General features: G+C 40.7%; 1 protein-coding gene across 1 annotated transcript in view; it reads left to right on the top strand.

The window, feature by feature from the left end:
* The window catches only part of RPL3L (ribosomal protein L3 like), a 55,993-nt gene extending 32,113 nt beyond the window's left edge, over positions 1-23,880 (top strand). The window contains exons 4-10 of the mRNA XM_070954835.1: positions 12,874-13,009; positions 14,537-14,723; positions 17,218-17,378; positions 18,449-18,550; positions 19,894-19,989; positions 21,065-21,184; positions 23,354-23,880. Coding sequence (XP_070810936.1) covers positions 12,874-13,009; positions 14,537-14,723; positions 17,218-17,378; positions 18,449-18,550; positions 19,894-19,989; positions 21,065-21,184; positions 23,354-23,410 — 859 coding nt within the window. The 3' untranslated portion in view covers positions 23,411-23,880. The remainder of the gene's footprint in view (positions 1-12,873; positions 13,010-14,536; positions 14,724-17,217; positions 17,379-18,448; positions 18,551-19,893; positions 19,990-21,064; positions 21,185-23,353) is intronic.
* The last annotated feature ends 999 nt before the right edge of the window (positions 23,881-24,879 follow it).

Here is a 24,879-nt window from a genome sequence, read left to right as displayed (position 1 = left end):
CATTCAATATTCCAGTCTTTTTACTTCCAAACCAATCACTTATTAAAGTTAAAGTTGCTGCATCATAATATAACTGTAGGTTTGGGAGTTTAAGGCCTCCTCTTTCTGGAACATCTTGCATAATTTTCAATTTCACTCTCGGCTTCTTCTCATTCCAGACAAACTTATTCACACCAGACTGCCAAACTTTCAGTTGTTTATCACTTTTAAGCACCGGAATCATTTGAAACAAAAACAAAAATCTTGGCAAAATGTTCATCTTAACTGCTGCTATTCTTCCAAGTAAAGACAGTTGCAGCTTTTTCCAAATCTCCATGTCTTTCTGAACCTCTCGCCACAACACCTCATAATTATTTTGAAACAATTTCATGTTTGATTCTGCAACCTGGACTCCAAGATATTTTACCTTAGGTACAATTTCAAAACCTGCCCTCCTTTGAAGCTCATGTTTACGATCTTGTGTCATATTTTTAACTATCATTTTAGTCTTTTTTGAATTCAGTCTGAAACCTGAAACTCTACCATAGTCTTGTATAATGTCGTTCATCAAGATTATTGATTCCATTGGTTGTGATAGGGTAACCACCAGATCATCTGCAAATGCCTTTATTCTATAATCCTCTTGCCTTATCATTATACCTTTCAAAATTTTAGAGTCCCGTATTGTATTTAGCAAGACTTCCAATGTTAAAATAAATAAAAGTGGGGACAACGGACATCCCTGTCTTGTTCCTTTTTCAATTTTAAACTCAGTCGTCAGACTTCCATTAATAATAATCTGTGCTTTTTGCTCTTGATAAATTGCTGAAATCGCCTGTATAAATTGGTCCCCAAAGCCCATCTTTTTTAAAGTCTTTAGTAGAAAATTCCAATCCACTCTATCAAAGGCCTTCTCTGCATCCAGAAAAACCAGCACTGCAGGGATCTGTTTATTCTTATCAAGATATTCCAATAAGTCTATTACTTGCCTTACGTTGTCCTTCATATATCTGCCCTCAATAAATCCCGCTTGGTCCTCATGAATCACCTTTTGAATTACTGGCATCAACCTGTTGGCTAATACCTTCGCATAAATTTTATAGTCTGTGTTCAAAAGAGATATTGGTCTGTAATTCTCCGGTTTTTTAGGACCAACTTGTTCTTTTGGTATCAAAGATATATAAGCAGTTGTCCAAGATGGGGGTATTTTACCCCCTTGTTGAATATTGCAAAATAAATCTCTAAGTTGTCCCACCATTTCAGCTTGTAGAGTTTTATAATACACTGCAGTCAAACCATCCGTGCCAGGAGCTTTGGCTGTTTTTAACTGTTTAATTGCTGCTGTTATCTCCTCCTCTGTTATAAGATAATTCATTCTTTCCTTTTGTTGATCAGTAATTTTTATAACTCTCTTATCATTTAAATATTTTTCTATAAGTCCATTCTGCACCTCTTCTTTGGCATATAGTTTAGTATAATAGTCCACAAAAGCTTCTTTAATTAAATTTTGTTGAAAAATTTCTTTCCCTCCGATATCAATACTATCAATAGTCCGTGTACTTTGTTTTTTCCTCAATGTATAAGCCAACCATCTGCCCGGTTTGTTAGCGTTGCAAAATGTATTATGCTTCGCGTATTGTAGGCTTGTTGCAACTTGTTCCGCCATAAGCATTTGAAATTGGTCTTTCAAAAGTTTTATAGCACTTCGTATTCTTTCATCTGTTGGATTTTTAATAAGTAACTGTTCTTTATTCTTTATTTCCATTTCCAACTCAGATCTTTTCTTTTGTCGGAACAGTCTATGTTTAGAATTCATATAGATAAGTACCCCTCTCATATAAGCTTTACTTGCGTCCCAAACAATTTCAATTGGGGTACCTTTATTCAAATTTATTTCAAAAAATTCTTTCAAATGCTTTTTCAGTTCTATTGTATTTTTTTCATATCTAAACAAGTTCTCATTTAATCTCCAAGAACGTCTCTCAACCTTATCCATCTCAATTTCTATCCATACAGGGCTATGGTCAGTCAAAGTTCTTGGAAAGATCTTTGTTCTTTTTGTTTTAACAAGTAGATCATTTGACAACAGGATAAAATCAATCCTAGAAAAGGATCTGTGTCTATCAGAAAAGAAAGTATAATCCAATTCATTTGGATTATGTATTCTCCAAACATCTTTTAGTTCCATATCTTCTTTCATATCAAAAAAAGTCTGTGGTAGTCTAATTCTAGACTTTGCCAAGCTCTTTTTATCTAGTTTAGAATCAATTACTCCATTCCAGTCTCCCATAATTAAAATAGATCTATAGTCCCATTGCAATATTTTAGTATGTAACATCTTATAAAAATAGTCCTGTTGTTGATTGGGAGCATAAATTCCAATCAGAAGAATTTGACCATTTGCTGTGGACAATTCAATTGCTACAAACCTACCATCTTGATCTACTTCTATAACTTTCGCTGTTAATTTTTTATTTACATAAATAACCACACCATTCTTTTTCTGCGAAGTTGAAGATATATAATGTGCTCCTAGTTTTGAGTTTATCAAATATTTTTGATCTTGAGTTGTAATATGCGTTTCTTGTAAACATATTATGTCATTATTAAATTGTTTCAAATATGTAAATAATTTCTTCCTTTTCTGTGCTGAATTCAACCCATTGACATTCCAAGATAGACACTTAAAGGTCATCAGCCTCTTTCTGGAGCGCAGAGCAAAATATTTGAAGTTCATCCGAGAGCTTCGATCTCGCTCCTCCCATAGCGCCACTCTCTTGTATGATACTCTTAACTGCCTTCTTGTCTTGTCTTTCCTGTTGTTGTTGTTGCTTTTGTTTAAGTAGCTTAGATTGAGCTCTAGTTATACGTTGATCTTTAACTTCAGTCAATTGAATCAAATCCAAAATTGGAGAAGAATCCAACAAGGGCTCACTCAGAAAACCTCCTTCTGCACCTTGCACTATTTCTAATTCCTGCTTAGACTGTTCTTTCAATTGCCTCTCTTCACTCTCCTTAATCTCCAAAACTGTAGATGTACGTGGAGATGGTGTTCTTTCCTTAAGAATAGTACTGTAAAAGTGTTGTGCCTTCTCCACGGTATTCAACCGATATCCTTCTCCCTTATATCTGAAAATTATCCCAGCTGGTGCGTCCCACCGGAAGGGTATCTGTAAATTTTTCAATTCCTTAACAAGAAAACCAAATTCTTTTCTAGCTTTCAGCATTTTAGGAGGTAATTCTTTAAAAATTTCAAGTCGTGAACCCCCCACTTGTACAGAGGTGTGAAAAGATTTTTGCAGGATATCATTTCTAATTTCTCTATCAGTAAAGTATATGACCACATCTCTGGGCAGTTGTCTTTGTCTGGCCACCCAAGAGTTCACTCTGTATATTTTATCTATTTTATGAAATACCAAATCAGGATTAGCTTGTAAAATCTTAGCCAAGGCTTCAGAGCAAACTTGTCTCAAATCCTGTCTCTCCTCCTCTCGAATTCCCCGAAGCCGTATGGCGAATTCCATCGCCCGGAATTGTATCATAACAATCTCATCTTCAATTCTCTGCATTTTATTGTCAACCTCATCAATTTTATAATCATTGTCTTTCATTTTAACATTAACTTCTGATTTAAATTCTTCAACTTTAAAATCAACTGTCCCAATAAATTTTGCCAGGCCAGACGCCACTTCTGAAATTTTTTTGGTCACCTTATTTTGATTCTGTTTCACCATGTCTTTAACTTCATTAATTTCCTGCATAAATTCCTGATGTGATTTTTGAAGTTTATCATCTATCTCCTGTTGAGATTTTTGAAATTTATCATCCAAAGTTTTAGAAATAAATTCTTTTAAATCTCCCACATCAAATTCTTTTTTCTGAGTTTGTAACTGTTGAGCAGGGGGAAGTTGCGTTTCATGTTTGTGTGTGGGGGATCCCCCCCCTAATGCCTTCCCTTCCTGCTTCTTTGAAGCCATCCTGGCTCGTGATCTAGTTTTTCTAAAGAGGGAAGTTCCTTTTCCTTTCCCTCCTGCACAAAGACTTCTAAAAAAGTCCCCCAGATTTGTTCAATTAAAAGCTAAAGTAGAGCAAAGTCCAATATTAGAAAGGGAGAAATTTTTCACTTGCTTCTCTAACAAACAAGGCAACTTTGCAACAACTTGAAGACTTGTAACACAAAATAACTTCACCAATCCACACTCATTGGCTCGTTAACTTTAAGGCTAAGCGCCATGTTTTTTTCCAAAGCACTTTCACTCACTCAAATGTCTCAGTTTGAAAATCAGCAAAGCGCTAATACTTGCGTCTCCAAATTTGAGGGTTCCGATAGGTTCGCTGTTTATTAAAACTTATTCTTTTCAAATTACGTTTCCTGCAGCCGGCTTGTTTTGCGAGAGCAAAGTCGTCCCACGTCGCCCGGAGTTTCCGCAGGTTGGGAGGGAGCCTCGCCCGTTCTCACCCCAGAAACAGTTCCCTGGGGGACAACGGGGGCTCAACCTGTGCCCTGCGATCTCTACTTCTTCAATCCTTGGGATTTTGAAGCTTTCAAGCCGCTTCTGAGTAGCGAAGCGGCTCTACGGGCGGCGGGGCTGGCGGAGCTCCGAAAGGCACCGCCGTCGCCGAAGGCAGAGAAACCGGAAGTCGCCCTCTGTCGACTTTTATCGCTACCCGGAACCATTCAGCGAGTCGGTTTGGGATGTCACGATAGGCAGTCACTTGGGAAATTCTTTTATCTAGGCTTGTTCTAAAAAAATACACCAGCAATTGCTCTGGTAGGGGAGGCAGTGTCCCAATGACTCTCCTGAATTCACGGATATGCTCTCTGATAGGCTTCCCCCTCTGCATTCGGTTTCTGAGCTCGTCTTCCACATAGGGGTCCTCCTCCTCCTCCTCATAACGGGCTCTCAATAGTTGCAAGAACCCATCCGCATTTTGTAGCTGGGGGGCCCTGTATTTGTAGAGTGATGCTGCCCACCTCTTTGCTTCTCCCTCCAGCCCTTCCGAGATAGCATTCACTAGGGCTCTGGGGAAAGGGTAGAGGTGTCCGAACCGCTCTATGTATATCTCAGCTGAATCAAGGAATTGGGCGAGGTTGTCTGGGTCACCATCAAATTTCCCTCTGAACTGGGGTGGTTCCTCCCTCTCTGCCCTCTCCTCTCTGTGCTGAGCTCTGGAGGGCCAGCCTTGGTGTTGGTAGTCCTCTGCCTCGTCTCTCATCCTGGGGTGGGGAGGTGCTGCCTTGTCTGGGCTTCGCTGCCATTCCCATCCCCAGCTCGCCCTTCCCAATTCACTTAGGGGTTTTTCTTTATCTTTTACCTTTGTATTTTCCAAGTTGGCTGGAATCACAACCGCTTCTGCTCCTCCCGTTTCTTGAAGCAGGCTTTCCTCCGAGAGCTTGGCTTCAGCCATAGTCCGTCCGACCAGATGTCTGGGAGGGAACAGGATGATTTAAACTCAGCCAGCCTGGATTTGGAGGGGAGTTTTGGCTGTCTGTCAGGTTTCGGTGCTATCTTAAATGAGTTTCATTTTCAAGCGCAATCTCTCTAATGAAACATTTTTATTTAAGAACGTAAAAAACCGACAATCCTGATTTCATTTTTGCAGCCAAACTGGCCCCTCCTTCCAACCCCCTCCTCTTCCGCTCTCCAACCCCAATGTCCCATTGGCCATCATGCAGATCCATCTCTACCTCCCGGCACGTTCTTTTCACAGGAATGTAGCCCCCACCCTCGTCTCCCAGGAAACACTATCTGTACATACAAAACTAGGTAAAAGTTCATCTTGTTATGTCAGCGCTGGAAGAGAGCCTAATTTGGAACGCTGACATCTGGATGATAAATTTCAAAAATCCCAACAGGAAATAGATGACAAAATTCAAAAATCTCATCAGGAAATTATGCAGGAAATTAATGAAGTTAAAGATATGGTGAAACAGAATCAAAATAAGGTGACCAAAAAAATATCAGAAGTTGCGTCTGGCCTGGCAGAATTTATTATCAAAGTTGATTCTAAAGTGAAAGAATTTAAATCAGAAGTTAATGTCAAGATGAAAGATAATGACTATAAAATTTCTGATGTTGATGATAAAATGCAGAAAGTCGAGAACGAAATTGTTATGATGAAATTCAGGGCAATGGAATTCGCTATACGGCTTTGAGGAATTCGAGAAGATGACAGACAGGATTTGAGACAGGTCTGCTCTGAGGCTCTGGCTGTGATTTTAAAAATTAATCCTGATGTGGTTTTTTACAAAATAGATAAAATTTACAGAGTGAATTCTTGGGTGGCCAGACAAAGACAACTGCCTAGAGATGTGGTCATATATTTTACAGATAGAGCAATAAGGAATGACATCCTGCAAAAATCTTTTCATACTTCTGTACAAGTGGGGGGCTCACAAATTGGAGTCTATAAAGAGTTACCACCTAAAATGTTGAAAACCAGAAAGGACTTTGGCTTTCTTGTTAAAGAATTGCAAAACCAACAGATACCATTTCGGTGGGATGCCCCAGCTGGTATAATTTTGAGATACAAGGGAGAAAGACATCGCTTGAACACTGTGGAGAAAGCGGAGCATTTTTACACTACTATTTTTAAAGAAAGAACACCATCTCCGCGCATATCCACAGTTCTGGAGATTAAGGAGAGTGATAAGAAGCAACTTCAACAAGAACCTCAAGAACAGTCTAAGCAGGAACCAGAGGAAACGCAGGGCGCTGAAGGAGGTTTTCTGGATGAGCTTTTGCTGGAATCTTCTCCAATCTTGGACCCGGTGCAGATGGTTGAATTTAAGGATCAGCGTATAACCCGAGCTAAGTCTAAGCAACTTAAAGAAAAGCAACAACAGCGACAAGATAAAAAGGAAGCTAAGAGTACTACACAAGAGACTGGAGCCATGGGGGGAGCGAGACCGAAGATTTTGGAAGACATTCGGTTATTCTGCTCTTTGTTCCAGGAAGATAAAGATGATGAGTAAGTGTTTATCTTGGAATGTGAATGGGTTGAACTCAGTACAGAAAAGGAAGAAATTATTTGCATATTTGAAACAATTTAATAATGATATAATTTGTTTACAAGAAACGCATATTACAGTTCAAGATCAAAAATATTTGATAAACTCCAAACTAGGAATGCATTTTATATCTTCAACTTTGCAAAAAAAGAATGGTGTGGTTATTTATGTAAATAAAAAATTTTCGGCTAAAGTTATAGAAGCAGATGAAGATGGTAGGTTTGTAGCAATTGAATTATTTACAACAAACGGCCAAATTCTTCTGATTGGAATTTATGCTCCCAATCAACAACAGGATCACTTCTACAAAATGCTACATACTAAAATACTGCAATGGGATTATAGATCTATTTTAATCATGGGAGACTGGAATTGACTCCAAATTAGATAAATTTAATCATGGGAGACTGGAGTAATTGACTCCAAATTAGATAAAAAAAGTTTGGCGAAGTCTAGGATTAGGCTACCACAGACTTTTTTTGATATGAAAGAAGATTTGGAATTAAAAGATATTTGGAGAATACACAACCCAAAAGAATTGGACTATACTTTTTTTTCAGACAGACATAGATCCTTCTCTAGGATTGATTTCATTTTGTTGTCAGATGATTTACTCGTTAAGACAAAAAGAACAAAGATTTTTCCAAGAATTTTGACTGACCATAGCCCAGTATGGATAGAAATTGAGATAGGCAAGACTGAGAGACGCTCTTGGAGATTAAATGAGAACTTGTTCAGATATGAAAAAAATATAACAGAACTTAAAAAGCACCTGAAAGAATTTTTTCAACTAAATTTGAATAAAGGCACCCCAATAGAAATTGTGTGGGATGCAAGCAAAGCTTATATGAGAGGGGTGCTTATCTATATGAATTCTAAACATAGACTGATTCGACAAAAGAAAAGATCTGAATTGGAAGCAGAAATAAAGAATAAAGAACAGTTACTTATTAAAAATCCAACAGATGAAAGAATGCGTGGTGCTATAAAACTTTTGAAAGACCAATTTCAAATGCTTATGGCGGAACAAGTTGCAACAAACTTACAATATGCGAAGCATAATACATTTTGTAATGCTAATAAACCGGGCAGATGGTTGGCCTATACACTGAGGAAAAAACAGAGTATACGGACTATTGATAGTATTGATATTGGAGGGAAAGAAATTTTTCAACAAAAATTAATTAAAGAAGCTTTTGTGGATTATTATACTAAATTATATGCTAAAGAGGATGTGCAGAATGGACTTATAGAAAAATATCTAGATGATAAAAAAATTATAAAAATTACTGATCAACAAAAGGAAAGAATGAATTATCCTATAACAGAGGAGGAGATAATAGTAGCAATTAAACAATTAAAAACAGCTAAAGCTCCTGGTACGGATGGCTTGACTGCAGTCTATTATAAAACTTTGCAAGCCGAAATGGTGGAACAACTTAGAGATTTATTTTGCAATATTCAACAAGGGGGCAAAATACCCCCATCATGGACAACAGCTTACATATCTTTGATACCAAAAGAGCAAGCCGGTCCCAAAAAACCGGAGAATTATAGACCAATATCTCTTCTGAATTCTGATTATAAAATTTATGCGAAAGTATTAGCCAACAGGTTGATGCCAGTAATTCAAAAAGTGATTCATGACGATCAAGTGGGATTTATCGAGGGTAGATACATGAAGGACAATGTAAGGCAAGTAATAGATCTATTGGAATATCTTGAGAAGAATAAACAGATCCCTGCAGTGCTGGTTTTCTTGGATGCAGAGAAGGCCTTTGATAGAGTGGATTGGAATTTTCTACTAAAGACTTTAAAAAAGATGAATTTTGGGGATCAATTTGTACAGGCGATTTCAGCAATTTATCAAGAGCAAAAGGCACAGATTATTATTAATGGAAGCTTGACAACAGAGTTTAAAATTGAAAAAGGAACAAGACAGGGATGTCCGCTGTCCCCACTTTTATTTATCTTAACACTAGAAGTCTTGTTAAATACAATACGGGACTCTAATATCTTGAAAGGTATAACAATAAGGCAAGACGATTACAGAATAAAGGCATTTGCAGACGATCTAGTTGTTACCCTAACACAGCCAATGGAATCAATAATCCTGATGAAGGACATTATACAAGACTATGGTAAAGTCTCAGGTTTTAGACTGAATCACAAAAAGACTAAGATGATAGTTAAAAATATGACACAAGATCGTAAACACGAGCTTGAAAGGAGGGCAGGTTTTGAGGTTGTACCAAGGGTAAAATATCTAGGAGTCCAGGTTGCAGAATCAAATATGAAATTGTTTCAAAATAATTATGAGGTGTTGTGGCGAGAGGTGCAGAAAGATATGGAGACTTGGAAAAAACTGCAACTGTCTCTACTTGGAAGAATAGCAGCAGTTAAGATGAACATTTTGCCAAGATTTCTCTTTTTGTTTCAAATGATTCCGGTGCTTAAAAGTGATAAACAATTGAAAGTGTGGCAAGCTGGAGTGAATAAGTTTGTCTGGAACGAGAAAAAGCCGAGAGTGAAATTGAAAATTATGTAAGATGTTCCAGAAAGGGGAGGTCTTAAACTACCAAACCTACAGCTATATTATGATGCAGCAGCTTTGACTCTAACAAGTGATTGGTTTGGAAGGAAAAAGACTGGAATATTGAATGTGGAAAGTTTTGATCTTGAATTTGGATGGCATGCCTACTTATTTTATGATAACAAAGTTGACAAAGTATTTAAAAGCCATATACTTAGAGACTCTTTGATGAGAGTTTGGAAGAAGCACCGATTCAAATGGGATTATAAAATACCGCTATGGCTGGATCTTGGTCATACTTTGTGGAATACAAATATAATGTCACTCGGGGGGTTTTTATATAAAGAGGTTCTTTTTACAGATGCGGGCAGATGGCAGCTGAAGACACTACAGACACTGTTGGCTGAAGGGATTAATTTAACTTGGCTACAATATAATCAATTGCAATTGAGATGGAAAGAGGACCAAAAAACTGGTATTATGTTGCACGAGGAAGAATTGGTTAGACACATAAAAGAGAAAGGTCCAATGTATATTAAAAGGCTTTATAATGTTTTGTTAGAAAGGGATTCAGAAACCGAACTAGTTAAAGATTGTATGATTAAGTGGGCTCAAAATTTTGAAGAACCAGTGATGTTGGAAACATGGGAAAAAATTTGGGTTCAGAACGTTAAATTTACACAGTCGCAGAATTTGAGAGAAAATTTCTATAAAATGTTTTATAGATGGCACTTAGACCCCAAAAAGTTATCATGTATGTACCCTAATGTTCAGCCAAAATGTTGGAGATGTGAATGTTTGGATGCTACATATTATCATGTTTGGTGGACCTGTAGGAAAGTTAAGGCTTTTTGGATAAAAATTTGGTGGGTCATGCAGAATGTTTTGAAGAAAAAAATTCAATTCTCTCCACAATTGTTTTTATTGGGTATAGTTAAGGGTTTTACATTGGGTGAAACAAAATTGATATTGTATATGATAACAGCAGCAAGATTGTTGATAGGTAAATACTGGAAGAATGAAGCCTTGCCCACTATTGAGGAATGGACTTTGAAGATGGCCAGTTTTGCAGAGATGGCGAAGATTTCAGCATACTTAAAAGATTGTTCACAAGAGACTTATGAATGGGAATGGAAAAAGTGGATAGAATATGTTCAGAACAAATATCAAACTAGGAAGTATCAAATAGCTTTTACTTGAAAATAATGTATTAGAAACTTTTTAATGTAATGAAGATAAAAAGAGAAATTATAAGGGGGAGAGAGGGGTTCAAGTTTTATACAAGTTTTATACTAAGGGGGGTTTTGTATCGGATATGAGTATATTGTGTGGAAGTCTGGGGGGAGGGGAGGGTTAGGGAGGGTTAGGGAGGTTAGGAAGTTTGGGGTGGGTGGTGGGGGGGGGAAAAAGGGGAGAAAATGTAATTGTAAAACTTTTGCAATAAAAAAAAAAAGGGGAGGGAGAAGAAAGGAGGGGGAAGAAGGGAAAAGGGGAAGAAAGGGGGGGGAGAGAGAGAGGACTCACTCAGGGCAAATAATGAGCCCATTTAGGCGGACACAGTACCCGGGAGGGGGAGGAAAAAGGGCTGGTATCCAAACGAGGGAAAACCCTCTGGGTTGGACTAGAAGACCTCCAAGGTCCCTTCCAACTCTGTTATTCTATTTTCCTGGCTACCAATTGCAATTTTTACTGTGATCTTTACTTTCTTAAGTATATTCAGCACAATTAAAATATAGTTGAATTCTCATACAATGTGAGACTTCGCTGCTTTGGGAACAGAGCAGGGGTGAAATCTAAATTTTTTTGCTACCGGTTCTATGGGCGTGGCTTAATTAGTGGGCGGGGTTTGGTGGTAAGGTGACTGGGTGGGCGTGGCCAAGTCAATGTCACTTCTTTGCCCTTTTTTAACCTACAAAACACAACACAACACAACTGGCTCACCCACAATGTAAAAGCAGATGTGCTAGTCTCAAAATGGCCCTTGCAACAAGCAGGAACCTCACACAGCCACAAAAAGCCCCAAAAAACAACTTTCACACTTTACACACACACAACACAACACAACACAACACAACACAACACAACACAACACAACACAACACAACTGGCTCACTCACAATGTAAAAGCAGCTGTGTTAGACCCAAAATGGCCCCTGCAACAAGCAGGAACCTCACACAGCCACAAAAAGCCCAAAAAAACAACTTTCACACTTTACACACACAAAATTCCACATATAGCTTTGTGAGATTTTGTGTGTTTGTGTAGTTAGAGTGAAACACTACGGAAACACACTAAATCTCAGAAAGCTGCACAAATATTATTTTATTTTTATTTATTTTTATTTTTATATAAAAGCAGCTAAATTTAAAACTTCCTAAAGTTTAAATGGCTAGGTCTAAAAAAAGAACGACTAAAAAAAAACCCCAATTAACTATTTTTTTTAAAGCTCCTAAAGGGGAAAATAACTTACCCAATAGAACAGGGGTCTCCAACCTTGGCAACTTTAAGACTTGTGGACTTCAACTCCCAGAATTCCTCAGCCAGCTTTGCTGGGAGTTGAAGTCCATAAGTCTAGGTAGGAAGGCAGGCAGGCAGGCAGGCAGAAAGAGCTACTCACCAATGAGCTTGATTGCAGGCAGGGAGATTCAGTTGCTTGCTGATGCATGGATTGCAATCGTCATGCGATCAGCAGCTAAGGTAGGTAAGCAAGCTGGAGGCTGTGGGGGGGGGAGAAAAAAAGAAACTTTTTTTCTTTTACATGGCTCTGGCAATCCAAGCTGAGTTGCCTGATTAGCAGGCAACTCAGCTGGGATGTCAGAGCTTGGCTGGTCAGAGCCATTTAAAAGGAAAAAAAAGGCTCTGATGATCGCGGGGCTCAGCTGGGCATGGGGGGCGGGGGCAGGGATTTTTGCTACCGGTTCTCCAAACTGCCCGCCGCCATCGCTACCTACTTGCCTGAGCCGGTCCGAACCGGGAGCATTTCACCCCTGGACCAGAGCCCTGAATTGTGAACCTCCATGTTAAATCAGAATATCAGTTTAATATTTTCATAAACCAGTCTCAGAATTATGGGTGTTACCTGATTGTAACATCTGGTGGCTTTGATAGGACTTGTCCTTCTGGGAGGTGAGTATCCAACCGTTACCTGAAGAATCTGAAGTTGAGCCCCACTGTCTGTGGATTGGTAAACTCCCACTGGAGCAAGGGGCTTCTTGCTATCCTGCTCTCAAGCCATGGAGGCTGGCGGTGGATATCAGGACAGGCTCTGCACTGTTTTCTTGCCAAAGCCTGGTTGGAAATAATTCCTGTTGTCCTTGGATCTGATTTTTTCCTGCCTTTTCTTTTCAGGCACAAGAGCAAAAAGAAGGCATTCACTAAGTACTGCAAGAAATGGCAAGATGAGACTGGGAAGAAGCAGCTGGAGAAGGACTTTGTGTCCATGAAGAAATACTGTAAGATCATCCGTGTCATTGTGCACACCCAGGTGAACATTTTCCACATGTCTCTGGAACACTCAGATTAATACATCTAGGAGGGTTGTCTGACCCACTGGCTAGTCAAACTCACTCATGATTTGTTACTGGTTCTTTCTGCTTGATTGGACAAAGTCTTCATTGCCAGATGTTGTCTGCTGTGCAACATGGGTTTCATTTTCAGAATCTGAATACTTTTCCCTGAAGGACAGCTGGGGTTCCAGCTCTAAGCATGCACAGAATTTCTATCTCTCACTTCTGGTTTTGATTAAGAAACACAAACACAACATGCTTAAATGAAGCCAGAACAGAGAATTCAGTAATTTTTGGTTCAGCACTGCAAAGTCTAGGTCCTGGTTGAAGTGCTCCAGACTTCCCACAAACACAGCCCCGCTCTTCAAGTCAGTTAAAGCAGCCTCTGAGTTGGGGGTTGGGGTCTGGGGTGGCTTCTGCCTTGGTTTGAAAAATCTTTTGCTGCTTTGAGGAGTTACTCAAATAACGGCAGCCTCACTAGTCCAGTGTTTGGGTCACACAATGGCCCACTGGGGGCATTGAGGAAACCCCCAAGCCAACAATGGAGGGTGGGAGCCCTCTTTCCTGTCCTTATACAGCAGCATTCTTGATGGCCTGATGCCAAGGGGAGGGGAGACAAGAGCCATCAGTTTTAGTGGCCATTGGGGGCCTAGCCCTCCAGGTATTCACCCAGATCTCTTTTCAAACTAACTGATCGCAACTGATGGCAATTACACCATTCTAATTTAAGCAATTTCTTCACTACAGCATCTTCATAGCAGCCTCACATAGTACACAGAACATAGAATAATGGGGTTGGAAGGGACCTTGGAGGTCTTCCAGTCCAACCTGCTGTTCAGGCAGGAGATCCAATACCATTCCAGACAAATGACTGTCCAATTTTTGGCTTCATAGACCTCTTTTGTTCCAGGTTAGAGAGCCCTCATCTCTGCCATACTTCTTCAAAGGAGAGGGAGGTAAAGGAATCTGACCCTCAGAGCCCCCACTGGTGATCCAGGAAAGGCCCAGGCTGGGAGACCCCAGAGAGCAGCACAGTTGAGAATCCCTCTCTCTCCACCATGTAGCCCAAGTCAGAATGGTGGCCCAATTATTCCCTGCAGCTAATGAAGGAACATTTGACAGTGAATTCTGATTGGAACTTTCCATTACAACCCAATTTCTATAGCCTCAACTCTCCTGCTCAGAAGACTGAGTAGGCCCCTTTTTCACTGAACATTGGTACTCTCACAATGTAGTTGGCCAGGTGAGAGAGAGCACATGAATCCAAAAGGAAGTGCTCTCCCTGATCCCAAACACACCTATTCCCACATACTAAGCTTCTCAAGTGTGTCATGAGACGATAGCTGCAAAGTCCCAACCCTTGCAGTAGCCAAATTCTGCAAGCAGGTGGAAGGTTCGGAGAGGCTAGAACTCCTGCACCTTACCTTTGTGGCCAGTTAAGTGTTGAACATGAACATTTGCCACCTCTGCTGCATGGTGCAATTTTTGAGGTTTTTTGGTTGCAGATGAAGCTCCTGCCAATGCGGCAGAAGAAAGCACATATTATGGAGATCCAGCTCAATGGAGGCTCTGTGGCAGAGAAAGTTGACTGGGCTCGGGAGAAGCTGGAAAAGCAGGTGTCTGTGCACAGTGTCTTCAGCCAGAATGAGATGATCGATGTCATTGGAGTCACCAAAGGGCATGGGATGAAAGGTAGGAGGGAGCAGACCTGAAATCCGGAAACTTCTTGGATCAAAGGCTGATAGGAAGTAGTATGACTACAGATTGTATTCCAGATGAATGACTCTGGAAGCCATTCAAGATATGGGGAAAAGTAGCTTTTTCTTTATTGAAAAAGTTTTACAATTACATTTTCTCCCCAATTTCCCCCCCCAACCCTCCCTGACCTCCCTAACCCTCCCTAACCCCCTCTAACCCTCCCCTCCCCACCAGACTTCCTCAAAATATAATCCAAATCAAAATCCCCTTTTTATAAAACTTGAACCCGTCCACCCCCTGTATATTTTTCACATCTTCACAAAATTCTATTATTCTATCCCTATATAATACTTTCAGTTAAAAGCTATCTGATATTTCCTAGTTTTGTTATTTGTGATAACAAAATAACTATATCCTAGTTTCTGATATTTGTTCTGCACATAATCTATCCACTTTTTCCACTCCCATACATAAGTCTCTTGTGAGCGATCTTTTAAATATGCTGAAATCTTCGCCATCTCTGCAAAACTGGCCATCTTCAAAGTCCATTCTTCAATAGTAGGCATAGCTTCATTTTTCCAATATTGACCTATCAGTAATCTCACTGCTACAATACAATATCAACTTTGTTTCACCCAATGTAAAACCCTTAACTATACCCAATAAAAACAATTGTGGAGAAAACTGAATTTTTTTCTTCAAAACATTCTGCATAACCCACCAGATTTTTATCCAAAAAGCCTTCACTTTCTTACAAGTCCACCACACATGATAATATGTAGCATCTGCTTTTTCTTTATTTCTGACCAGAAATATCCACACCTTCCCTGGAGCCTGATAGGTTCCATCCTCAACCTAACTTCAAATTCTTTTAAGATTTTTAAAACGACTGGATGGAAAATTATGGGAGTTGAAATCACACATTTTCAACCTACCAAAGTTGAGAAGCATTGGTTTAAAGTTTGGCTTGAAGCATCCCATGTTTTCTGCTGGAATAATATTTTAGAAGAGGGTCAGGAGACTACTATGCCTCAAAGGAGGCAATGGCCCCTTTAATGAGTGGTTACACCCCATGTTGTGTTGGGGGAGGTGATCAGCTTGCATTAAAAGCCAGTTGGTAGAGAGCATTTTGGGGAAAGGGAGGAACAAACCAGTTTGTGGCAGCTGGCAGGACTGATTGTTGGTATAGACAGAAGGGTGTGGTGTAACCGCAACAGGAAATGAAAACCAGGACAGCCATTTTTTGAGAGTGCCTACAATACACTTCCATAAGTGTATTGTAGGCACGGTTATGATTTGTTCTTTTTCAGCCCCTTTTCTTCTCTAATAAAGGGATGCTGATCCTCAATCTAGGAAAGCCAAGTCAGGAAAGAGGAATGGCTGACATGACAGAGATGCTGTTTATTATTGTAGGGTAGAATACAGTCATGGAATCTTGGAAGCCTACTGCACCTTATACCAAACAAAACAAAGGATTTTGAATTTCTCCTGAGTTTTACTTTCTCAGTTGTCTTTTCTAAAACTCTTCTTTTAATGCTTCATTCATTTCCTCTCCATCCAAAGGCTAGATTTTTTGTCCTTCTAGATATTGCAGGTAGTCCATGGCTTACAAACATTCATTTAGTGACGTAAAGATACAATGGCATTGCAGAAAGTGACTTAACACCTAGTTGCAGCATCCCCACTGTCATACAATCAAAATCCAGATACTTGGCAATTGGCATTAGGATGGCTATGTCAACTGTCCAACTAGTGCACCCAAAACAAGTAAGCACTCTCAGGAGCTTTGAATTCCCAAAAGTGAAATTTTATTGGATATACCATTTGGTACTGGAGAATCAGAACTGGCTCTGGTTTTCCCATGCAAATGTTTGCCTAATGTGATCACATTGTCCAATTATGAGATGTCTTTTTGTTATGGGAACAGTCTACCTCCTTCTCAAGCACCTGCAGTTGTGACCTTGATGGCTTCCAGGCTCTCATGGTCCATACACAAATTCTCAGTACTCCATCCCACCCTTCCCTCCCCCCAGTTCACTGGCAAATTGAATAGCGGTAAGGTTTGAAAGAAGCAAAGTGGTTCAATCTTGACAGGCTGCCTGTCCTGGGGTCATGTGATCGCCAGTTGTGACTTTCCCAGATCGCTTTCAACAAACAGAGTCTATGGAGGAAGCCCATAGGGGGAAGCCATTCACTTACCAACCATGTCGTTTACTTAACGACTATGGTGATTTGCTTAATGGCCGGCAGCAAAAAGGGTCATAAAATTGTGGAAACTCACTTAACAACCACATAGTGATGGAAGTTCCCATCCCAATTATAATATGGTATGGTAGCTATAACTAAAACTCGAGCAGCCCCAACCGTGTGGCTAATGGTGAAGGAGGGCAGTTCAGCCGCATCTGGAAGGCCACCAGTTTCCCATCCCCACCTCAGACACTTAGAGGTTCATCATCCTGTCTCTAACCTCAAGGCTGCCTTTCTACAGGGGTGACGAGTCGCTGGCATACCAAGAAACTCCCAAGGAAGACTCACAAAGGCCTGCGGAAGGTTGCCTGCATTGGAGCCTGGCACCCTGCCCGCGTGGGCTACTCGATTGCCCGGGCTGGCCAGAAGGGCTACCATCACCGCACAGAACTCAACAAGAAGGTATGATTCCCCTCCAGCCAATTCATTTGAAGCCCAAACACACAAACAGCCTCCAATTGCACCCACCTCTGGCGGAATCAGAGTGCCTTGGGAACAGAAGCTGCAACGCACTGATCCATCTTTCCTCCTCACCCACCAGCTGTTTGATATATAAGGCTGGTAGGTGTGGCGTTATCGGGTTTAGCAAGTGCATGGCAAGGCTCATCTGGGAGCAGAGAATTCAGGATTAGACCCATTTTATAAATATGGCAGGACTGCAACTTCCCGTTCCTTGCTGAAATTGCTGTTAAAATTCTGAGAAAGCCTATGCAAAGCACACCTCTAATTCTGCATCTTCTGCAAGATGGGAGTGGGGGGGGGTTTACCAAGAAACTGGTAGCAAGAAACAAACAAGGTCCAAGATTTTAGGAGAGCTTCTTTATGTCATTTTTGCTTGGCCTTCTGTAGGTGAACACTTAATACTACAAAACTGATATATAACAATTGAAGTCTTTAACAACTGAAGCCTCCCCTTTTAATATAATCAATTACATAATTTATTATATAAAACCTAAGTTATATTTGCAATCCAAAGCTATCTGTCCCATATAATCTACCTTTTTTTTCCTTCTTGCTTTCCTCTCTATAGATTATTCTTACAACATTAGTGGTAGCCTTTATATTATGCCATATTTTGAAAGTGCGCTTGCAAAGGCTATCGGTAGATTTAAAAGACCAGGAAAACTTTTCTGAAAAGGGCAAATTGATTTTGTGTTCTGTTGCCTAGAAAGCTGCAGGGTCATATCCCTGAAGTCTCCAGGCGCCAACTCAGAGGAGCCCTTTGCTTCTAGAATTCATAAGCCGCAGCTTTCAACAGCTCAGAGGAAATCTGATTTTTGCGGGGCGGGAGGGACCGGAACAATGCAGCATCTGGTGCCTCCTTTGTGCTGATGTGGCCTGTAAGAGCAGGATTGAGGGCCAGGAATCAAGGGTGCAAAAGGAGACAGGGCTTAGGCATCACTGGGCAAGGTAGACGTGGCCATTCTCTTTCATTCTCCTGTTGGATAACTTGGAAAATCTTTTTCTTTTAGGTTTATCGCATTGGCCGTGGGATCCATGTGGAAGATGGCAAAGTCATAAAAAACAATGCATCCACCAATTATGACCCAACAGAGAAAACCATAACTCCACTGGTAAGGAGGCCGGAAGGAAAGTTAGTTCTTCTGGCTGGAGAATGATCCTTTGGATGTCTCATCACGAATCCTTCTCTTCATGCACCATCTTTTTAAGAAGATGAAAACCTATGCTTTAAAGCAATATCTTGTCTTCGAAATGCATTTTCCCCCAAATGCATTCTAAATTTCTAATGCTGTTCTGGGAACAGTGGGAGAATTTTTGGAAGCACCGGGGGACTTTCTTTGACCAAGTCCTGACTATTATTTCAGCTCAGGAGATGCACAGGTGAGATCCCTGAGTAGATGCAGGGCTTCCCTATCTTGGATCACTTGATGGAAAAGTCTCTTCTGTGCTGGAGACAAGGCTAGAAAATGGTGGCTCCTGGGGAAAGCTATCCGGATTTGATGGGTTAAATAGATCAGAGGACTCAGCCCAGCTCTAGGCAGTTTGGTACAAAGGAAATTCAGGATTGTCTACCAGGAAGGGATCAAAACAGTCAAAATGGGGGTCATGACTACACAGTTGAAGACCAACCCCCTTTTTTTACTTATGCCATGCACGCAGTTTCAAATTTATTTTAAGTTTAAAAATCCACATGGAATGCTATAATTGTAGGAGCCCTGCTGGCGCAGAGGTTAGAATGCAGCATTGCAGGCTGACTGTGCCCACAGCCAGGAGTTTGATCCTGACTGGCTCAAGCCTTTCATCCTTCCAAGCAGTGGTGGGTTGCCCCCAGTTCGGACCGGTTCTATAGAACCGGTAGTAAAACCGGCAGGAGGCTCTGCCCACCGACCCCGATGTCATCAGAAAGCTTCTGCGCAGAAGCGTGTGCATGCGTGGCCCCATTGCAAACCGGTACTAAAGGTAAGTAGAACCCATCCCTGCTTCCACGGTTGGTAAAATGAGGACCCAGATTGTTCAGGCAACAGGCTGACTCTGTAAAGCTCTGTGGAGTAGTATATAAGTCTAAGGGCTATTGCTATTACTAGGAAGCAGCCTGCTGCTTTTGGAATTTTCTGCACATTAAGTACCATAATGCTTTAGGATTCCATTTGTGCCCATTGATGTGTTTATAAAATGACTGCAACTAAAAAATGGGAATAAGTTGACAGGGGGCATTATAAGCGTCACTGAAAGTATTCCAGTCACGGCATTGGCATGTTTACAATTGGCCATCCTTGCAAAGGCAGCCATTTTGTACATGGTGAAATTTATTTGTGGCAGCCATTTCTTTTGAATGCCGTGACATGCTTCCCAAGTGTCAGACGTATCTTCTGGGGAGGACCACTATCTATCTGGGGTCATCAATGAATAAATACCACCCTCATGCAGATGTCCATTCTACCTTTCTGTCTTCCAGGGTGGATTCCCTCAGTATGGAGAAGTCAACAATGACTTTGTCATTGTGAAGGGCTGTGTGTTGGGTACCAGGAAGCGGGTGCTGACCCTGAGGAAGGTGAGGGCTTGACTGAGTGTTGTGAAGGGCAGTCCAGGGATGAAGGACAAGTGTGGCTCTTTGGCGGGAGGGTTGATCTGTGGGAGTTGACCGATCCAAAGTGGTTTCTGCTGCTCTCCAGAGGGTGAGGCTGGGAGGATTCAGCCTGAGCAAATCAGCATTTCAGCTGCTTTGGGAGCAGGGCAGCAAACCTGGAAGCCATCAACAAGAGGCTCAGCAGCGCCATTGCTTGCACACTAGAGTCTTGTGCAGGGATCACCACAAAATGGGATGGGAAATTTACTATTTATTAATTATTTGGATTAAAATGGGATTTTATTGTACTTGTTTCTTAACTTGTGTTCGCCGCCCTGAGTCCTTTGGGAGAATGGCGGCATATAAATACATGTAATAAATAATAAATAAATAAATTCAGTGAAAGCCCTACAGAAATGGCCTGAATTTCTCAGAGGAAACACAGGAGGTAGTAAATGTTAGGAACAAAAAGAAATATATTTAGTCATCATTATCTAAGTCAAGTATCTAGGCCCTCTAGACTGTACCTAGTTTTGGGCTCAATTTCGCCTACGAAAGGCTTTTGCAATCTTTATTTATTCATTAAATTTGTTTGCCACTCCTCTTGCCGCGATGTGCAATGATTGTGCATTAGTTAAAATACATTCTGAGCACTAAATTTAAGTGAGGGGCATGGGAAATAGCCCCGTAGATTTGTAGCTGCCCTCTGCTATGAACTCCAGCTCCCAGATCATGTGCACTTATGACACTTAAATCCTGACTTTTCTCAAGGAGATCAAGGCAGCAGAAATGAGGGTCCCCCTTCACTTCACTGCTGCCACATACCCCTGAGCTGAGAAAATGTGCCTGGCCCAGAGACTCCTGATGAGCTTCCAGGGCTGAGGAGGGAGCTGCCTCCCCAGCCCAAGCCCAACATTTTGATCTCTGCCCTGTGCTGGTTTCCTGGAAAGTATCCAGCCAGTGTTTGGACCTGTTGCCTGGAGAAGTCTCCACCATTCTGGGGCTCTGAACTGCCTCTCCTCTGGGCTTCTGCTGTAACCCTTTCCTCCTGCTTCCCCAGTCCCTTCTGGTCCACACAAGCCGAAAAGCTCTGGAGGCCGTGGAGCTGAAATTCATCGACACCACCTCCAAGTTTGGCCATGGCTGCTTCCAGACAGCCCAAGAGAAGCGAGCCTTCATGGTGAGTTTGTGCTGGGAAATACCCCTCCCAAGCTGGAGAAACGAACTGGTGGGAGTTCTCTATATGAAACCATGATTTGTTTCGGTCATCCAAGATTGGAGGAGTTTTGTGGGAAGTATTCTGTTGGTCCATTCACAAATTAACTTCAGGATTCAATCAAAACTGGTTATTTCCTTTAGCAGCTGGAAACCCGCCTTTTAGGAAGGGCGGAAGGAAGCAGTGAGATTCAGAGTGAGATTATTCTGGAACAATTTTTCTGTTTATTTTCATTATATATGGTAGTAAAGCTTGAATTATCCCTCTATTTTAAGTTTTTATTCTAAGGACACTGGGAAACCTATTTCCATTCACAAATTGTTCTAGTGCATCTTAATCTCCTTTCTGTTCCCAATGAGGTTTAGTTCTAACAATTATGTTTTTAATCAAGATTCTAAAGATTTATGAAATGTTCACATCAGCTTCTTTTCTTTGTTGCTAAACAATAATATGGAAGCTCTTTCTTTGGCCTCATCTCCACCCTCCTTGTCTGAGACACCCTCCTTTCGCTGTCAAAAGAGAGCCTCCATCTTGACCCCAGCAGAATTGGATCAAAGTGACCCAGAAAGAAAGGTTTTCGGCCAGGAAGTCTAACATAGCACCATGCAAGCCCCAGTTTCCAGGGAGGAGGAACCTGAGGGTAATAGGCACAGCTGTAATTGGCCTCTGCCAGACAGACCCCTCCTAGCTGCTGTGGGGATCAGCCTTGGGAGAAAATCTCTGGCCAAGCCAAGTTTGCATTTTTCTTTGTGGGCTTGGACAGCCTAATCCATCGCCGAGAGGACCTCCGTTGCTTAGTTTTTCCCCTTCCAGCAGATGTGCCAGGGAGGAGAGAGCCTAGGGATTTCCTTTTTGCCATATGGAAGACAGAAGAGAATTGCATGTAAAAATACATTAAATTTTGCAAACTAGGATTCTTCCTTCTCGGCAATTGGACATGGCAGGTGTGGGGGAACATGGAGAGGCAACCTCGTCCCCCTCTGGCTTCAGACATGGTCTTTGTTTCCTTTCTTCCCCTCTGAGGAAGGCTCCTCTCTTCAACCATCTTGGACATTTTGATCACAATCCAATATAGGCCACCATGCAGAATTTTTCTTAAAAGGGGGCACAAAGGCCACGGGTAGGGCTTCTGCATAATTCTCATTTACAGATCCTGCAGTTTAGCCCTAAGTGATGATAAGACAGGCCTTATAAACTGCTATGATATGAAACGAATGAACAAGGAGAAATGTTTTCCCTTTCACGTGTGGCTAATGTTTGGGGTCCCCAAGAAAAACTGAACAGGGGAAGATTCAGGCTACTGCAGAAGTTCTTTAAAGATCACAAAACCAACTGAAATGTAATCACCTTTTTTAAAATGGAGAAAAATCTGCCCAACTACTGTTTCTTCCTGGAAATGTGGAATGAAGTCATAGAAAAATGAATCAGGTATTACTGTATTGTTGAACCTTTCTTCTCCTATCTATCTTCTTCTTGTTGTGCCATATCCATCATCGGACACTGGCAATCCTATCATACCTATCTAGAAGACTAAAATGCCTCCATTGCTCAGTCAGAGCCATCACATTAACTGATATTCAGAATAACAGTTGGAAGGTACCGTGGAGGTTTTCTAGTCCAACTCCCTGCTCAAATAGGAAACTATACCATATCAGACAAATGGTTGTCCAATCTTTTCTTTAAAACCTTCAGGGTTGGAGCCCCCACAACTTCTGGAGGCAAGTTGTTCCACTGATTCATTGTTCTAAGTGTCAGGAAATTTCTCCAGTTAGAACTTCTCCTGACAGTTAGACTTTCAAAGGCAGTTTTGCAGTGTTTAGATGGGGCCTCGCTGCAACCTGACTCTGAAGATGGCCAAGAAATAGAACTGCAACATCTGGACTGCAAAACGTCAGACCATCCCCAGATGGCAGCAGAGATCTGGATAATATGAAATATTTGCTGCCATTTAGGGGTGAAGTTGCAGCTCAAATAGCCCATCCGAGGACATGTCTAGAACATATGAAGGAATATACAGAGGTAAGGCAGGCCTTTCCACAGAAATCCATCAGGAGCCCTTGACATACAATTTTGCCCATTTAATTGTAGCAGTCTGAGATGTTGACAACCACTTTTTTTCTGCTTTGATTTCAGGGCCCTCAGAAGAAACACCTGCTGAAAGGGAAGCCAGAAACTCCAGAGGAATTATAAAGGTGTTTCTCTGAAGGAGATATTTCTAAATTGTTTGTGTCTGGAGCTATATCAAATATGAGTGCAAACATGGTCTCTGTTTTTGAAATGGAATAGTTTTTGTCAGTCTTAAGAAAAAAGATCACTGCGTTGAAAGAGAAAACCCAATATTTATAATAAGGGTTATACAGGGAGGATTAAAAAAACCAAAATGGCACTTGTGATAGCATGATTGAAGTGGTTGTCATCTTGACTTTTTTTACCATTTCACCCATGACAATTCTGAACAACCCAGATATTTGCTTATATTTTTGCACTTTTGGCTGGTGCTAATAAAGGTATTGTCATATTATGTAAGATTGATTTTTTTCTGTCACTTTCTGAAATCTCTCAGGACTTTATTGCAAAACTGATCACTTATGTGAGCATACAGTATATCTGGCCAAATGAGCAGATGTTTGGTCAAAACGTTAAAGAGAAAATTCTAATAATTAGGTCAATCATTTTCCATGAAAGTAATTTTGTCCCATTTGAAATTCTTGATTGAATTGGTTCCTTAGTTCTTCATCTATTAAAACCTTTTTTAAAAAATAAACAACAAGCAGTTTGATAACGAATATTATTTTTTCAGGTTACCAGAGGAACGTTCATGAGATTTGTGGGGGGGAATCAAGGGGGAAGTGACATCATCACAGGTGATATGCCTTGTACCTGACACCTATGAAACACGATTCATCCAGCAATCTGAGGTGAAGATAATGCTACTCCCGTGGCTTCCAACCACATCATAGGAAATTTTGATTTTCAAGGCAATGTTCTTGGGCATTAAATTGTATACTCAACACACTTTGGAAGCCTTTGAAGGATGCTAAAAATGGATGAACTCCTAAATAGAAATGTAATTTCTGGCCAATATCTATAAACAATATTTAAGATGTGTAAAAAGTCAGTTAAAAATCAGTTAACCTTTGCAAAAATAACTATTTATAAAAATACTGTCTCAAAGTTAGCTTGCGTTTAAAGTTTAAAGCTTAAAAAAGAATTTCTATCCCAAATGGATCAGTTGTCACAGGAAACATACTTGTGTGAAACTCAAAAACAGGATAGCTCTTTCTGCTGCAACTGTTTTATGTCACTGCTAATGTCAACTAGTTAAAGCCTTTGAACAAGAAAAAATGTTTTGAAATTTCATTTTTATGCCAATCTCTAGATCTCAAGTAAATAGTCTTTACCCATGAAACATGAGGATTTTTTTAAAATTTTGGAAACAGCATGACCATTAGGGTGAATTAGCTATGGCTTATTTAATCATGATTTGTTGACTAAATTCAAATCCATACTACATAAGTGGTGCCAGAATGCTTTAATGTTTAATTTCTCTGTCATATGAGTAATAATAATTTATTAAATGTATATACTGCCAAACTCCCAATGATTCTGGGCAGTTAGGAACAAGTGCAGCAGGAAAGGAAAAAAACCCACTTCAAGGA

The sequence above is a fragment of the Pituophis catenifer genome, unplaced genomic scaffold (assembly GCF_029215685.1).
Source record: "Pituophis catenifer annectens isolate HBS135680 unplaced genomic scaffold, rPitCat1.0.hap2 SCAF_16, whole genome shotgun sequence".
Lineage (NCBI taxonomy): Eukaryota > Metazoa > Chordata > Lepidosauria > Squamata > Colubridae > Pituophis > Pituophis catenifer.
The sequence above is the reverse complement of the archived record's forward strand: the minus strand, read 5'-3'. Positions and strand labels throughout refer to the sequence as shown.